Here is a 17,868-nt window from a genome sequence, read left to right as displayed (position 1 = left end):
AAAAATATGTCTCTTAAGTGCCTAACTCTGAGCATAGGTTCCTGCATCCCCTAGGCATTTTTGAAATTGCATCCAAAGTTGCTTAGTTTTTCCCTAAAGAGTACCCTTTTGTTTTAATTTTCTCATTGACTTAATTTTCTCTTGACTTGAGACATAATATATATTAACCTACACTCGTTTTTTGTAGCAAAATGTAGGGAAGTGAAGCTGTTTCTGAGCTGTTTTATTACAAAAAAGGAGCATATGGCTGATTGTGTCCCATCTGAAATGCAAATGGTGGAGCTACGTGGAAAGAATTACTATTACTTGAGCAGTAAATGTTTCCTAATGAAGTGAGTTTGACTAAGGTGGGAATCTGGAAACGGCTGCGGGAAGAAATGACGACAGTTAGTATTTGGGTGGAGCAGAGCATTCTTATTCTGCTGATAAGGAGGTTCTTAGGAAATTGACCGGATTTTCTTATATTCTGTATGTTCATCAGTGCGGGGAAATTGTTACATAGGAAGCCAGACTCTTTTCTTCCACTAGTTATGAAATCTTGTTATTTAATTTATAACCAGAGCTATTCACCTTTGGCATCTTTTTGAGCTGAAGTTTTCTGTATTTTGTGAATACTTGGGGAAAATAGACCTACCCAATGTAAAGAAAGTCTAAAGGAAGATGAGTACTGGTTCCACTGATTTTCATCACCCTGGGCACGTTTGCGGAGGCCAAAGGCCAAAGAGGGTGATGGAGAAATCTGACCCACGCTGTCAAATTTCCTATGCTTCCTCTTTCCACCAAAGTTTTTCTCTTGCGTATATCCCTTTACACTTCCAGTGGTTGAAGGTGTCCAGATGTCTGCTGTGAATGGGAAGTGAACTGACTTTTAAACACTTTCTTAAATCAAGCAGCAAGGCTAGAGGCTGACATTTCCAATACTTAACTTTCCAAAGGGAGAGCTGTGGAGACGGTGCTGTGAGGTTTGGCGCAACCAGTGGGCTGGAGATAGAGCATCAGTCGCATTACTTTGCCTTAAATGTCAGAAGGAGCCAGGAAGGGTTTAGATAGCAGCATGTGCACAATTACGTGCTCAGAAGAGCTGAAGCAGCTGCCAGGTTAGACCTCTGGCTTTGTCCCTGAGCAGGATCGCATCCGTGTTAATGTAAACATTGCTGAGTCTGAGCTGTCCGTTGCATGGCACGGTCGGGGGGATGGAAGATTAGCATGCTTTTCCCTTGCTGATGCCCAAGGGTGTCTGACATCGCTAATGATAATGAAATAGGAGAAACCTAAAGAAAAAAGGCTGCAGCCTGCTGTTGGTGAAAGTAATTAGGCTTCTCCATCTTCTGAGCAGTGGTGAGGCTTGCTGGGGTCAGGACGTGCTCACGTTAGTGTGTTAGTTCAGATCCGGACCAGACTTTTGAAGGGAATCCCCCACTGTGCTTTGGTTCACATCTCAGGGCAGCCCAGGAGCTCATGAGCTGGATCACTGTGGCTCTGGAGATGCCCCTAAGCTCCCCGAGGACAGGGCCGCCACTGCCCTGCCCGCACTTGCCCACGCTCTGCTGTCGGCTATGGGACACTCCTCCCCGCACAGAGCACATCACCAGGTCGGGAGTGGGCACTGAACTTCCTGGGTGACACCTGGGTAAGGCTTTTTGGTTGCTGAGTTATTCAAATGCTTCAGAAAGTGCTTGTGCACAAAGTGTCTCCTAAAAACAGCATTCCCCTGGTTTTAATACTGAGTAGGCCCACCGCATCCAGGAGCCGGGGGAGATCCCACCACCCCTACACACAGAGCAGAGTACAGTCACATCGCTAGCGTCAGTCTCAGTCTTGGCAGGTGGCTTTATCCCAGTACGGTGAGATGAGACTTCAGCATCACATCTTTTATTATGATCAGAGTGCCTATAGGTTCTGTAATTATTATCAGAATTAAATCATAAATCAATATAAAACCACACATGCAGTGTTATATACGACAGGCAGCACCTCAACAGAGGTGAATTTTGTGGCTTTTTTAATTGCAAGAGGGTGCAGCAGCTTGAATTATCTGCATATCTGCTTGGGTGTTCTTTGATTTACAGGAAATTACAAGTGGTAATGCTGTGGCATAGTTTTCCATGTAGAACACACTTTTTTATCTTTCCTTTTGCTTGCTTTTCTCTTCTGTGTCTCTTCCCTCTCTCCGCATTTCATTTCCATCCAGAGATACAAATGACCTCTTGACAGAGCTTTCCACTTTCTTTCTGTTGATTTGCATTGTGCAGTCAGGAAAATACAAACACTTTTATTTCTGAGATGTATGTATGATGTCATGAAAAAACTTTCTCATATTAGCCTCTTCTTTTTCCTCTTTCTTTATCATTTCAGGTGTGTGTGCAACATTGACTGTTCTCAAACCAACTTCAATCCTCTTTGTGCTTCCGATGGGAAATCTTATGATAATGCATGTCAAATCAAAGAGGCATCATGCCAGAAACAGGAGAAAATTGAAGTCATGTCTTTGGGTCGATGTCAAGGTAAGTCTCATAACAAAACTCATTTCAAAGAATGTTTTCAATTTTTGTTCCGGAATAAAAAAGAACCAGGGCTGGCTTATTTGGCACTTCTTATGTTTCCATTAGACTCTTGCAATTTATATTGTAGAGCGCAGGCTGCGGGAGGGAACAGAGCCCTCCATGGTACAGATGCCAAGCGGGGCGCAAGGAATGGGTGTAACCCTTCCCACACCCTGCCGGCAGTGGCCAGGGACTGTCCAGCCCAGCACTGGTGTCAAAATCAGACACCTGGATTTTGCCCAGAGCAGCTTGCCCAGAGCTCTGTCCTCCGGGTAGGAGTCAGAGCAGAACAGTAGAAGAGCCCCTCAAATACGTTTTGCCACGCAGGATGGATCCTCTGTTGCTCCCTTAACTGGAGCAGCACAAAGCAATCTCAGGAGGCCAAAGCCATGCTCCCAGACGTGGTGTTGATTCTTGTTTCTCATGTGACCTACACTGGGCCCACGAGAAGCCAAAGGTGCCTGGAAGGAAATTTTGCCAATAGCAGCTCAAGACTCTCTGTGTTTCTCCATGAATGCCATGATTTTCTGTGCCCAGCTCATGGGCTACTACATCACCTGTAACCCTTGAGTTGACTTTAAACACTCTATTTTGTTCTAAAATAAAAATGAAGAAAATTTGCCTTTAAATAGCTCCCGTAAATAAAGTGTCTACTGAGGCTCAGACTCTTAATAGCTTTTTTCCCCTTAGCTTCTGACCTATAAATCCTCAGTACATCTACTTACAAAGCTGTACTATACAGGTGTATTAAACACATTCTAGTTTATTTCTATCTCTTTAAAGTTAACCGCCCTACATGGCAGTTCATTTCAGGGTACATATTAAGACTCCCCAATTACTTCAAATAGAGCAGAAATGACAACTCCAGCTTCATACTGATATATTTATCCCAGCTGCAATCTGTTATCACGTATTGTTCGAAAAAAATGTGTTTTCTTAATGGAAGATGTTTCATGTTTCATTCCAAAAAGGCGGATCCTGCTGTTTTCACCTGGCAGGCCCAGGGGAGCCTTGCAGCCAGCAGCGATGCTGTGCATGCAAGCAAAGCTACATTTGCCTGGGCACTGGTGGCTGGGGCATAGCCTGTATCAAGTACAGGCTTCCCAAGCAACTCAACATATTTCTTTTCACACAGATAATACTACAACAACTACAAAATCAGAAGATGGGCATTACGCAAGAACAGATTATGCAGGTACGGTTTCTATTCTGTGAGAATGACAATTCACAGGAACTGTGTAAGTCTCTTTTCTCCTCCATTTGCTAAGGTGAGGTGTCTGCATCTTCTAGTATGGTTTTCTTGGTTTGCTTTAAGAAAACACTGTCTTCGCATTACTCTTTCTTTTCCTAGAAACTCTCTTTCTTCTTAATAAATGGACTTCTTCCATTTTTGTCAACGTACAGACATTCTGGCCATAAAACACCTGTTCTGACGGTGGAAATAACTGTTGTAAACTATTTGCCAGAATTAGCAGACATTATTGAAAATTGTTGAATCAGTGCACTAGATTATGCATATTTTTGTCACGATATACAGGTTTAAGAAAGTGAAAATCCAGAGCATAGCACAGCTCTGATACCATGAAACGTTGCCATAATAGGTAATATTACCTGTCGGTGTTTAACTATGAAGTTAATAAGGTTCTTAAAGTGTTTTTTTAAAGTGATAAATAGTTTTAATTTATTTAGAAGCTACAATAACATATAATGGCTGATTAGCCTTATATGGCATTTGAAATTAAAAACATGTAAATACTAGCGAGGTCTGGGAGACATTTTTTACACCCTTTGCCTGGGAGGATTGATTTAGAAATTGAATGTGTCTGTGCACACACAGGTGCATGCAAATACTTTCAGCTCACACTGAGAATTCAAGCCTTTGGGAAGGTATTATGAAAATGGGTCAGGTGATGCATTCATTGCTTAAGTTTGTGTTTTGAAAGTATTTAGAGACTGTAGGTGCAGATCGCTGGGTTTACCTGAGCAGCTTGCTGCATGGCTTAGGTGAAATCCAGCTGATGGTTTCACAGGTCTTAACATTTCTTACCAGGAGAGTCCTCTGACATTAGTTAATTCAGATGGTCATCTCTTGTGAGGGCACTTTGTGCATGACATCCCTGTGTTAACAGGGTACCCAGCCGTTAGAAATGATTGTTCTGTTCTTACTTAAAAATAGTGCATGATGATTAAAACACAGAGCTATGAATAAATGATGTCTCGTTGGGGCAGAGGAGTGCTAGGTGTTGAGGGTGGCTGCAGCACAAAGCAGCGAGGGTAGAAATTTCTATGGAAAGTAAATGCTGGGATTAATTTCCAAAAGATCAAAGATGAGCCATGGTCCAGATATTTCCTATTGCCAAGGAGCCCTTCCATGGATGAAGAGTCATGCAAAGAAAGAAAGGTCTTCAGTCTCTTTCCCCAAAACCCTTGATTACTCTCAGCTTTTTTCTGGGAGGCAGCAGTCAGTTTTCTTAAAAGACTGGAAGGGCTGAGGTTGTATCCTGTGGTGGGCAGGAGATACGGCCAAGTAGGCCAAAATGATTTATTTTAAGTTAGAAATAAGGACAAGTAATGTTGTTGTGCTAAATTCTTTCTCTTCCTTGCTGGAGAACTGAGGAGAGCACTGGCATCCCCAAGTCAAGATGAAGGCCTGCAGCCCCTTTTTAAATGTTGTGCAACCTGTCCTACTCTGCTACTGTCTGGTGGTTTAGCTTTAGGATGGCAGTGACCCACATCACCTAGAGAGGAGACAGCACATTTAAGCATGAAGCAACTGAGTTGTAAGAAGAAGGGAGGAAAGGCAGGTTGAGGATTAGGGAGGAGGAGATCACAGCGATGACAAGAGAAAGCCAAGTCATGGGTCACAGGGGAAGAGGCGCACAGGAGGCACCTTCAGCTCAAGTGGGCAGGAGGAAGAGAACAGCTCTTGCTTAGGAGAGAGATGATATTTCAGCCCACGCTTGAGAGGAGAGGTGGTGGGTAGAAGAAAATTGATTGCAGCAAAACTTTGTCAGGAGTTGGGAGTTGAGCAGGGAACACAGGAAGAAACTGGGTTACTGGGCAGGGAGCAGGGCAGAGCTACGGTACAGAGGAGCGGGTCTGTAGTGGAGATGGTCTCCGAGTGCCAAGAGGTCAGAAGGAGTGGGAAAACAGGTGGTCCAGCGAGAGGTGACGGGGACCCGTGGAGAGGGGACAGGGCATCTCACTCCCCTAGAGCCATGGGAGGGATGGAGACATACTGAATCAGCAGTGAGGTCCAGTAGGTACCTCTTTGGCACAGAGAGGCACCATCATTGCACCTTAGCAAGCAGCTCCTCGAGGCTTCTGGTATGGCTCAGGCACCAATGGTCTTCTTGAGGGCAGCGACTGTGTCCCCTGGGTGGGTTTCATCAGGTACCATCCATTGATTTAACCTGAACCACAGTTGCTTGCACCAGCTGATGTCTTCTTTTTGTGCACCTAACTATTATCCTTGCTTAAATTTTTCATTTTTACATATGGTGACAGCATGTAGGGTGAAAGTTGCAAGTTCATGCAGGCAATCCGCATGCCTCCAGTGTCCCCAGATATTTGTGGCATAACCCTGCCGGGAGACCCTAGAGGAAAGGGACTGCTGTATCAAAAAGCTGTAACAACTCCAGCCTTTCAGAAGTGGTTGGTGAAAAGGAAGACAACAGTATAAAACTGAGGCTCGGTGAACATTCAGGCTTCAGCGTTTGCCAGGCAGGAAGCTCCATGCCGTCCTCATGTTCTTTCAAGTGCAGAAACATTTGATGATGGCTATTATAGGAATGTGGTATGTGCTACTTTTTTCCCACCTCCGTATCTCCTCAGAAGGGAAATGCTGCACTGATCATGGGGAGCTTTGTGTGAAAAAGCAGCAGTTCCTCAGTCGTTGTGGCTCTGAAGCAATTTCCCCAAGCCTGCGCCTTTCCAGAGAATACCTTTGTTCTCTACCATTTAATGGCACTAAAAATCGTCGAGACCATGAGCACTACATGCTTTTAAAAACACTGACTTGTATGGGCTGACTTTCCCTGAGGAGAAAATAGCAGTGGGCATAATTGATGTTGTCAATTATGCTAATGCAGCTGTGCCAAATGCTCTTTGCAGAGATTGTGGTAGCTGAGTGTTGCAGATTTTTCCATAAACACCCCAACATGCTCAATGTGGGGTCCCAGGAAGGCAGCAGCTTTGCGAACAACCACAAGTCCCAACACCCAGCTGATTTTTTTCATATTGAACTATTCAAACCGTCAGTTCAATCAGTGTCTTTGCTCCCCCCCTGTTCTTTCAAGCCCGTTGATCCTTGCAAATAATGCACAAATATTTCAGTTTGCAAAACTCCTTTGGAGCATAAATCTTTGCATTAAGTTTACATCGCCTTGTTTTTTTAAGGGCTCTTACTTTACACAGGCAAGATTTACTCTAGTATTGGAAATGCCTGACTAATGTCAGAGACACCCGAAAAGCAGTGTCCCCTTTTTCAGCAAAGCAAACATGGGGACAGTGAGCCGTAGATGGCCCTTCTCTGACGGTGTCCACCTCTCCAGGTTCACCAGTCCACTCTTGCCATGGCTGCATGTGCAACACGTGTCAGCACAGCGTCTGTACGTGTGTGTGTTTGTGTCTCTCTTTGTGCAATTCTGGCCTCTTATTTTTCTGAAACCCCAAAGTATTTATCAGACTTGGGGGGATTTTCACTCTTTCCAACAAATGGCTGATTGCTGACGTTGATCAAGTTTGTGAAATAAAATTTGGTTTTAGTCAATAAATGAATGGGTGGGATTTTTCCCTCAAATCCAATAGAAATACACTTCATCTTGCAATTTCCATGAAAGAGCATTTTTAAATATTTTAAGTGTAAGGTATGTTTTGGAATGTAGTGTCTGAGCCGAAAGTCCTGTGATTGATGTTTTCTTGAATTTCCCCATTATATGCGTAAAGAAGTTGGCTGTTTCGGTGGCATTTTTGCATTCTGAGTCTAGGCAATCAAGGAGTTTTCATCTTGTTTATTCATTTGCCTATTTATTTTTATTCTTCAATATTTATATTCCCTTCTTAAGATCTGGATATTAGCAATTATCCTCCTAACTGATTTTATCCTTTCTCATTATCAAATTACAGAGATTTTTTTCAAGCCATTTTGAGCACTATAAAGAATGTCAGTATGGATGAGCCATATTTCAATGTTATATATTCATGAAAATTGTCAGCGAAGACACTGACAAATCTGATAGACCTATTCAACAATATCATCTTCCAGGCCGGACAAACCTCCCTATATGAGCATTGATTAGATCAAGTCTCAGCGGCCAAACGCCAGCAGCGCAGCGAAGCTCATGGAAAGGGGAAGAAGGCATTTTCAGTCCTGGTAGTCTCCTTCAGTGAAAAATGCGCATCCGCAAATGGTCAGTTTGAGCCGTATTTTTGGGTTCCTCAGCAGTGGTAAACCCTCCCTTGGCAGCAGCCTCAGGTGGTGCCTTCTGCAATCTTGGCTAGTCCGGGGACTCTCTTACAGGCAGTGCCGTGGCCCCTCTTGCTGATGCTGTTGCTGTGCCCGGGAAATGCTAACGAGCACAAAGTGCTGCGCGTCTGCTCATGGCTGCTCTGTTCCCTGCTCTCCCCCCTGGTTTCTCACGGGATTTCAAATCTACGCGACAGTCTTGGCTCTTTTTCAGACCGCTTTCTGGCACTGGGGCCCTCCTGGCACTACCAGAGGTGCTCGGGCGAGTAATCAGGCAGATGACTGTGTTGCCCAAGCAAACGGAACGCTCCGCCAAAACGGGCAAAATCCATCTGTGTCAACACATCATCTTCCCTTGGCTGGGCCAGGGCTGTGGGATGAAGGCCACGGGAGCCACTGCAGATGGAGTGGGGACTCCAAGGCTAAAGAAGAGTCTTGGACTCTTCAAAGAGTCTCTTCAAAAGTCCAAGAGTCTTGGACTCCAAAATAAATACAACGTAATATTTATGTTTGAGAAAAGAAAACTATCCTAAAACTTTACCAAAACCCACCACTCTGCATTGTTAACTTCTAATCCCTTCGAAAGGGAGAACAAGCTGTGCCGATCAAAGAAAATGTGAAGAACTGCAGTGGTGCACTGACCCAGCACATGTTGGGTGTGATGCATCCCTTTCTTCACAGGCTTGATACAGAGCCCACCGAATTCAGTCACAGCCATCTTCATTGTCTGTAATAGGCCTGGAGAGGGGCCAGGACTCAGAACAGCAGCACTGGATTTCTAGAGAGTGACTATATTTTTTTTTTCCTCAGGAATAAAATATGAGAACTTCAGACTAGATTCCTTCTCCAGATTATAACATTTTCAAAGTAGGTTAAGTTTTGAGTGTAAACCACTTGACATTGTCCCTTTAAATTAAATTTTGTGTCTACTACCTTGTCAGCCATTTCCTAAACTGGTAAAGAATTATAAAGCCCCAGAGCTTAGCTATGGGATATAAACTATCATGCAGTTTTGCCCTGCCTTTGTGAACCAGGCTTTCCTTTCTTCTTAATGGAATTAGCAAGTGAGACATAGAGCTGAGCACCGCGCATCCATCACCGCTAGAGAGAAACCATTTCTCATCTGCAGCTTTGTAAAAACGCTGGGGAAATTGCATCTTTGCATATGCAGATTTCCTTGGCTTTCGATTCCGCAGACTCCAAGTCAGAGGTTGTCACACTAAACAAATAGATTATTTAGGAAGCGTTCCTGCTTTTCCATCAAATCACTTAAAAATTGAAAAAAACACATTTTAATATTTTGACAGCTGTGTGGCAGCATGAATGCTGTCTAGCTGCGGCCTCCGCCTGCGCTCACACACATAGGCACGCACACTCCGGGCATTTGGGAGTACAAGAATTGATACATTTCTTAAAAAATGTGAAGCTTTTAAATGTTGCTGCAGTTGTTAGTTGCAGTTACAAGTGCAAGGTTTTATGAAAATACACCTAAGTTTTATGCACAGTGAAAGCCCACAAAAGGTGGCAGATGAGCTGTACAAAACAAAGAAGAAAAAAGAGTATAGATTGTATTTCAGGCTGTACAGTTTAGGGGTTTTTTGCCTGTGACTTGAGGAAAGCAATGAGGGCATCTCCCTCTGGGAGATGTGACCGTATTAATGCCCAACATGCCTGAATGTCCTTTAAGATGTCTGATCATTCAGAAACGTAGGTGTCTACAAATAGCTGAAGTCTGGGGCACATAAACTCAAGATGTTGCAAGAACAGAGACGGTTTCCACTTATAAAATAATTTCCTAATAAAGGCAGGTGGAGAAGGCATTTTGGTCTTGTTTTGCCTACCTAATCCAGACACTCCCAATGGAAAAGTTTTCAAAAAGTAGAACAGAGGAAATGTCTCAGCTTATTGCGTGGAACCTGGAGGTTTCCAAAACGAAGCTCAAATTTACCATGGCAGAAGGTAGTATAGCATTTACTTGGGAATAATTGTGTGTAGCTTAGTTTAATTTATGGAGTACTATAAAACAGAAATGAGAAAACTATTCCTATTCTGGAGTTCTTCTGAGTGATTTTCGAAGGTGAGAGAGAGGTTACCATATTCTGATAGCACGGTGGTCTTCAGCCCTTCCGCTGCCTTGCAGCTCCTCCACTGTTGTTGATATCCAGAAGAAAATTTAAAAAGTAGATATAGAGGCCAACTGGTAGGTTAATAAATCTTACTGTCAGCTACTTCTGAACTAAAGTCTGTGTAGCCAGCAGTGTCAGTCCCAACTACTCACTTGGCCCCCAAACCTTCACTTGTCCTAGGTGCTTTTTTAAATGAAAAATTGCAGCTGCTTCTTTTTGTGATTTAACTCCTGGTTTTCAAAAGGTGGAGTGCAGAAAGTCCCACTCCAGCATTTTTCTGCGTCATCAGGAAGACTGGATGCTTTATTTCTAAAATATGAAAAACCAGGGCATTAATGCAATTGTCTAGCAGTGGGTGCTGCAGCGTAGGCTACCCTAAATCTTTTTCTTCTATAGAACATTCTCAATCCTGCTAGGCTCCATCTTGCTAAAATCTACGTAGTTTTCTTTGGTAGAGGAGATGGACGCACTGAGGTAGAGGTCACGTAGGAGTCTCACAAACAAGTCCCGTGCCAGGAAGGAAGCTGCAGCACTCCAGAGCACCGTGCCATTTGATTTAACAGCACTTACTCCTAACAGTCTTTTCCTGAGGAGCATGCAAAATGAAAACAGGCTTATGGAGATTTTAAAAACAAGCAATAGGAAGAGAGAAATATTGCTCATTTAATCTGCCATCCTCAAGAGAATACCTCACTTTTTATGAGAGTTCTCCTTTAACTTTGAATTGCATATGCTAAGCTTGGTAAAATGTGCCTTGTTTTTTTGGATTTCTGTTTTTTGTGGTTTTATAATGAGAGAAATTGTACCTGTTACGATTTCCCAGTGTCATGCTCGTGGAACCTGTAATTATTAGCATTAAAACTTAAATTAGGTCTCAGGTGAACTGCTAGACATCTCTTTACCTAGACTGATGTACCTCAAGGAAAAAGAGCATTTCCATTTGTGCCTTTAAAGCTTAGCCCTTAATTTAGTCACTAATGAATGTGAATCAAAAGTTGCAGAATTAATTTGTGCTTTCTTCCCATAACAAACAAATTCAGTAATGTTGTGAGTGAACATTATAAAGAAAGCTATTTGATTTGTGTAGAAGCTCGGTAGCCTGAAAATTCAGTATGTCCAGGCAAAGAATTTGATCTGTAGAAAATAAACAGGCAAAGCAAGTACCAACTTGTAACACCGATATTGGCATGGGCAGCCTAAAAAATATGAAGTCGGACCAGGCTATTTTACTATTGGCAGCATCCCTGAAATTTTTAAGTCCTAGAAATGAATTCAGGTGTCAAGATTTGGGGTGAGGGTGGAGTTTGTAATGCAAGTATATTTTTCCATCTGGGGTTTACATCAGAATGTTCAAAATTATGCATAAATCTTGCTCCAAACACTGGCTCCCACTTCTTCTGCTTCCCCAAGACTGTGTACCTTACTGTGTACTTACTTGTTTTTTCCCTTATAGTGTCATGTAAGCAGTCCTCTGTAACATTTTGCTCTGTTAAAGGTTATGGATAAAAACAGAAATTGTATGTGCAATAGAGATGAGCAGACCTGAGTTCATGTAGGTGTTCCTACAGATTCTTCAGTTTGTGTCCCAGTACATAAACACATCGTGTATCGTTTGCATATGTTTTGTCTTATTTGGAGCAAAGAAATCCATCTTCCTCAGCAAATCTGAGCCTTTCAGTACCTGCTGATCTTTTTGTCCTCTGCTCAGTATCTGTGTTTTGATCAGAAGAATGAATAAGCTCAAAGGGAGGCAAAGCTTGCAGAAAAAAAAAAGACACTTTCCTGCTTACACATAAAAATGTGATCCCTAAAACTCCCCACAATTTGAATTGTGTCTGATTTCTCAAGTTGTCTTTAATCAGACACCTTCTTTCTAAATAGGACCTCTAATGGCAAGGGATACACAGAAGAAATTAATTCAGGAAGGGACCCTCGGAAAAACACTTTCATGGTTTGCAGTCATGCTAGTTGTTATGCTCTAGTTAAAGCCACTCCCAGAACTTGTTTTTCCCAACCTTTGTTTTCAGAGGTTTATGGAAATGAAGATCCAGCAACATGATCTACAACCACTGTTCAGCTGCCTTGAACATATGGAATATGCACCATAATATTTGGCCCTGCAGAGCATGCGGGCTCCGCCATTGTGAAAGGATTTACAGTTACCAAAAAAAGGTCATTTTATATCTGGCTAAATCACATTGTGGCACCTAGTTAATACTGTATCTTTGCCACTTCTTAGATAAGAAACCCCCCACTTGCAGGCCCCTCCTTTGGGATATACCAGCATTAAATAACAGGGCTCTATACTAACTCCATCTAACAATGCAGGAGGAGTCCGGCCACGAAGTGGCTTTCACAGATCCGTACTTCAATTTCCTGCAGACAGCCCCAAACCGACTTCATATCAGAAGTCACAGGGAAGCTTAGATTCTTCTCTCTTTGGGGTCTAGAAAAACTGTGCAGCCTGGTTCCTCTGTAGGACCAACAAAAGCATGTAGGTACAGTCTGAGACGTACTGTGACGCAGGGCGGTGGCACGCGTGACTCTTCTGATTCTCTGCTATGATGGCTGGGTTTCACCCTGTGTCAGCTGTGGTGCTGTTTTAGGTATCGGTTTGTAACTCCTAGCACTTCATCCACGTGCCAGAAAAATGGTAGATACCAACTGTCTTTGGCCTTTGGTGAAGGCATTACCCTCTTGATAGCATCTTCTTTCCCTTCTCAACCCTCCCGCCTCCCCTACAAGAAAGGAAAGTAAAAAAAGTATTTGAGACAAGACTCTGTCAATCTTCCCCAAGGAATAGGCTGGGAAAATTAATCCTGTTGTCTGGATTTGGGGAGGAATTTCACTCACCCTCGATTCCACCCTTCCTCTGGGCTCCAGGCACTTCGATTAGCTCAAGAGTCATCCTTGAAGGATGTTGTTCAAGATGGTGCACAGCAGCTGTGCCATCCACGACACTAGTTTGAATTAGTTAATGGATATTAAGGAGTACCACAGTGTATTTTTGTGCCTAGCAGCTCTATTTTAGGCCTAGTTTCTGTAAATCTGCTGTTAGGAATTACAGAGCCTTCCCAAGGATTTGAGAGTTAAAGTTATAATGAGATGTTAGAATATCTGTTTTCAGGAAACATCAACATTTAAATATTTATGTTTGATCTAGTCTGAAATGTAAAAAAAATTATTTTGAAATATTCATAGAACTGAATTTCTTCAGAATTTTGTTTCATGGGATGTTTTGGCATTCTTTATGAAATGTTAGATATGAAAATATCATAAGATGAAAGCATATGACAGTTGTAATAAATAAGTTGTATAGTAAGGAAAGTTGCTACTTAGAACTGACTGAAACATCATCTTTTCTAGAAGGAGTATCATCATGTCAAATTACAATACAAACACAAGATAATTTGATCATTTAGACACGTGAAATGGTAACCTGAGCCTTAAGATAACAAAGGCTTTCACCTAGACTCGGGAGGTATAAATGCATCTGGTAGAATGAAAAGAAATACTGTTGGGGAAGAAAAGGAGGAGCTGGTGTATTTATTTTTAATAGACCTTCAGAATGAGACTACATGGACACAAGTAGCAATTTTTGCCTAGTTTGATAGATTTGAGTAAAGAAAGCAAAGACAGACAAATATCCTGCTGCATCTTTTTCACTTTGCTGATGGTTCCATTTCTTTTCATTGAATACATCTGCTAAAACCTGTATCTTGCACTGATTTTTCGAGCAATGCAATGTACCTATTGTTCTTGTATTTCTTAATATTTAGTGTATGAGACACTGAAACCACTAGTGACAGAAAATTGTTACTTAAGAAAAATGGAAATGGTTTATAGGCAGTAGGAAATGCTGTGGGAGATGCAGCATTTTGAATATCAGCTATACCATCTCCACTGCTTCTTTCCATAGAAGCATTTCTCTGCATTTGGGAGAAACCCAACCTCCGCAGTTGGAGGCACACATCTGTACCACCGAGCAAGTGGAAGTGCTCTTAAAAACTCAGATTTGAAACGCAGCATTTACCTGCTTAGCAAGGTGACTTCTTACACACTTGGGCTGTCATTTTACCATGTACCCATGAGCATTAAGTTAGCGTGAAACCCTCTTCCCGTAAATACGACAGCTGTAAACGAAATGTGCTATTACAGAACCAGTGGCGGTGCATTTCAGAATGTTATCAGCACTGAATCGAAATGCACTTCTTTGCCTACTGCTGCTATCACCAGCCTTAGCCGTTTTAGACAGCTTTACATAATGGCAAAATGTTTTTCAGGAGGAAAAAAAAAATTAAAACCCTCCCTATGGTTTTAATCTCCATCTTTTATTTTGTCTATGGTTTAAAGCTGTGTCAGGTGTACGTCAAAAGCACCCCCCTCCCCAGGGTATTTCATTTACAATTTCATTTGATAATGGAAGTGTACTTCCGTCTAGCTAGGATGGGAAAGGATTAAAAAACACTGTTCTAAAATCAAGTAGCCTAAGTCTAGCCTGTCTCTGTGCTCTGCAAATGAAGTAGCCATGGAAGGGCTCGTTATTAGTCTATAATATCAAAACTGATAAAATACTAGTGTTTTGTCAGGCATAATATATGCCAAACATTTTCCTCTGCAGAACTGTGACTGTTTTTAGACACATCTGGCACTGCGGATTTTTTTCCATCCTGCATTTCAGTGATTTAAAGGGCCTTGGCTGGGCAGAAGGACATTAGCTGTTTGGTTTAAAATACTGTTATAAGGGTGAATAAGATTTAAAGAGGCAGTAGGTAAAATTCTGGCCTCACTGAAGCTAGTGGGAGAATGGCCATTGAGTTTAATGGCTTCGTGATTTCTTTGTACGGCTTTTTCATCCATTTTTATTCTTAGTAAATTTTCCATTTCCCAAAATTGCCCTTTCTTTTCCATTCAGCTTCTCCCACTTCGAATATTATCTCTAAGAGTGAGCACTGAGATACAATACCAAACCCTTTATTTACACAAATGCCATCTCTACAGCTTACTTCTGTGGCACTTCTGTAAGACAATAATAATGGGTGTGGGCGTATAAAAATAGTAAATGCAGGTATTCATTTATAAAAAAAGATGTTCTTAATAGACTTCTCTGGCTGTGCTTCAAAATGGGCTGTGTGACCAGTGATGAATCTCGGGACCTCTGTGGTGCAGAGAAGCTATTCTGCTCTTTATGGTAAGAAATAGCAGGGCAAGCTCTGCACTTGCATTGTGGCCTGTCATGCCAAAATACATTGACATGTAGAGGCGGGGGGAGACATGGGATCTGAAGAGAAGAGTTTGATGGCAGATGGACATCACAAGGCAACCAGAGCACATCTGCACTTGGCTTATTTCAGGAGGCAGAGTCTGAGCTGGGTCCATGCAGAAGTCACTTCAAGGACATTGTGCTTCTGGAAGAGTTTGCAGTCATCAGACAAGAAGAGGTGACAGCTCTGTAACAGTGTCTTCAGTGCAATGTGCACTCTGGAGGGGTCTCTTTCAGCTCCTGAGGCTGCTGATAGGCACAAAGTATGTTCTGCAGCGTTGGGCGGTCTCCTCTCTGCATCTCAGACCAGTTATTGCCTGGTAGACCTTTGGCATTTGAGTAATAGACAAAAAGCTTATATTTGTATGGCAGGATTGGACCCTTTTGTTGCAAAACAAGAACATGCAGAGGTTTTGGCTTTGTCCTGCCATTGCGCAGTTTCATGACAGATGGGAAACAAAGTGTATCTTTGGTAAATTAGGTAAAAGAATATAGCAGGTTTTGCTGCAGTGGCATTTTAGATTGTTTTACCATTTTCTCCTACACTTAGAATTGGGACTAGTAAGGGATGTCTTTCCACTTTCCGGCATGGAGAGGAAGCATATTGAACTCCTGATTACCGAGTTGGAATTTCTAACATATAGTCTGCTAAAAACTGGTCCTCTGAGCAGCCATAAAAGATTTTAACAATAGAACTGGGCAGATACAGAAAGCAAAGTTGTAGACTGTGTGGACCCATTACCATCACAGTTTTACAATGCAGCACTCAGGGGAGACAGCTGAGTAAAAATAGAGGCAAACTGAGCAGGATTCATCTCTCAGCAAGTGTAGTGCTTTGGTTTGTACAGAGGAGCGATCACAGTTTTGCAACATGCCAATAAAATGTATTTACTTTTCTGAATAGCCCGAACAAAAGCAGTGAAAAGCATGGCTGAAACCATGCTTTTAGCCAGCAATGGACATATCTCTGAGTAGTCACAGGCTATTCAGGGTCATGTTCTGGCAACTAAAATAACCAAGATTTGCATAAGGGATTTGCCAGGCATGTGATTCAGGAAGCATTCAAAATACCATATAGAGGAGTTACGTATTTTTATTTCAGTCTCCTATTTTCTTACACACACTTCCCCCAAATTCTGCAGCTCTTTCTTCAGTTTCCTGGATGAATTCTCTCAGGCAGCATGTTTTTACAAGCACAGATGCTACCTTGGAAAAAAAGAAAGGAGGGAAGGGAGCCAAATGGGTGTCACACTCCAGCTTGGCAGCACCTTACTGACATGTGTCTCCCCCCAAAAAGAAAGGAATAAAAAAAGACTGTTTTTAGTAATCAAAACTGAATATAAAATTAGTGCAAAACTAGGGCTGTGAAACCTTCAGGTTGTCAAAAGGACTGAAGGAAATGCCTTGTGGCCAAAATGACATCCCTGACCTACTTGTCCGCACGGTCATGTACCTGGGTAACCTTTCCGTCTCCGTGCCTTCCGTCAAACCTCTCTGACAGTTTTGCCATTCATACTTGCTTTCAGTTGTATTTTTCTGAGTTTGTTTGAAGTGTGCAACCAAATAATAAATTCTCATAACGTCATGCTGGCAGGCCTAAAAATAAGTCAGAGACCTTTCCAAATACTGCTTCTTGCCATCCATTGATCTCCACAGAAAACAATCCATTCAGACCCGGGGTTCCTATTGGAAATTAGGGGACAGCCTGGTAATTGCATTAGGGTGCGCTTTTATTTGCAGCAGTTTCTCAAAACAAAGCTCCTGTTTTGTTTCATTGATCGCCTATCCAATCTTTCTGCCAGTAAAAGCCACTCACATAGCTGAAGAGACAGGGCGAGGATTGTTGGAAAATGCAGCTTCGTGTTACATAAGATGTGTGTGTTCCTCTGAATGTAGGCAGGTGAATGCAGACGGTGAACGCATCTCCATACAAACATGGAAACGTGCTTTGTTAATCCACAGTTAAATTGCTTAAAAGCAATTTTTATCAATGTAGTCCTTAAAAATTGGAAGAGCCACTAGTTGCATCAATACTTAAATTCCTGACAGCCACCTGCGTAGCTGCCAAAGAGGGACTAACTTCAGGACACTGGGATTGCATGTGTGAATTGGAGACCTTCGGAGTCTACATTATTGTAGGGATTGGAGGGGAGAGGAAAAAACTGAGCTTGACTCCCACATTTCCAGAGATGGTTCAGAAATCCTAAATTAAATTTATAGAGCGTGCCCCCAGAAACACATCAGGCTTCAGCACAACTTAGCCTGGTGGCAATTGCGAGGCCATAACTGCGCCCTGTTTTACTAGTCCTCCAGAACAAAAATCTGCACCAAAATTGTTGTCTATAATTCTTACCCAGTCTATCATTTTCTTCCATCAGAACCGTGCTGCATATTTTACCCCATTGTGTGTATGAAATAAGCCCGTAGACAGTTTAATTCCTGTATAGTCCTGCAGAGCCGTACGGCAGT

The 17,868-nt window shown here is 42.3% G+C and overlaps 1 protein-coding gene across 1 annotated transcript in view; it reads left to right on the top strand.

Moving 5' to 3' along the window:
* The window catches only part of TMEFF2 (transmembrane protein with EGF like and two follistatin like domains 2), a 136,784-nt gene that overhangs the window by 98,100 nt on the left and 20,816 nt on the right, over positions 1 to 17,868 (top strand). Inside the window, exons 6-7 of the mRNA XM_009277167.2 lie at positions 2,356 to 2,504; positions 3,679 to 3,738. Coding sequence (XP_009275442.1) covers positions 2,356 to 2,504; positions 3,679 to 3,738 — 209 coding nt within the window. The remainder of the gene's footprint in view (positions 1 to 2,355; positions 2,505 to 3,678; positions 3,739 to 17,868) is intronic.

Source organism: Aptenodytes forsteri, unplaced genomic scaffold (assembly GCF_000699145.1).
Source record: "Aptenodytes forsteri isolate BGI_AS27 unplaced genomic scaffold, ASM69914v1 Scaffold145, whole genome shotgun sequence".
NCBI lineage: Eukaryota > Metazoa > Chordata > Aves > Sphenisciformes > Spheniscidae > Aptenodytes > Aptenodytes forsteri.
This window is presented reverse-complemented; position numbering and strand designations above follow the sequence as displayed.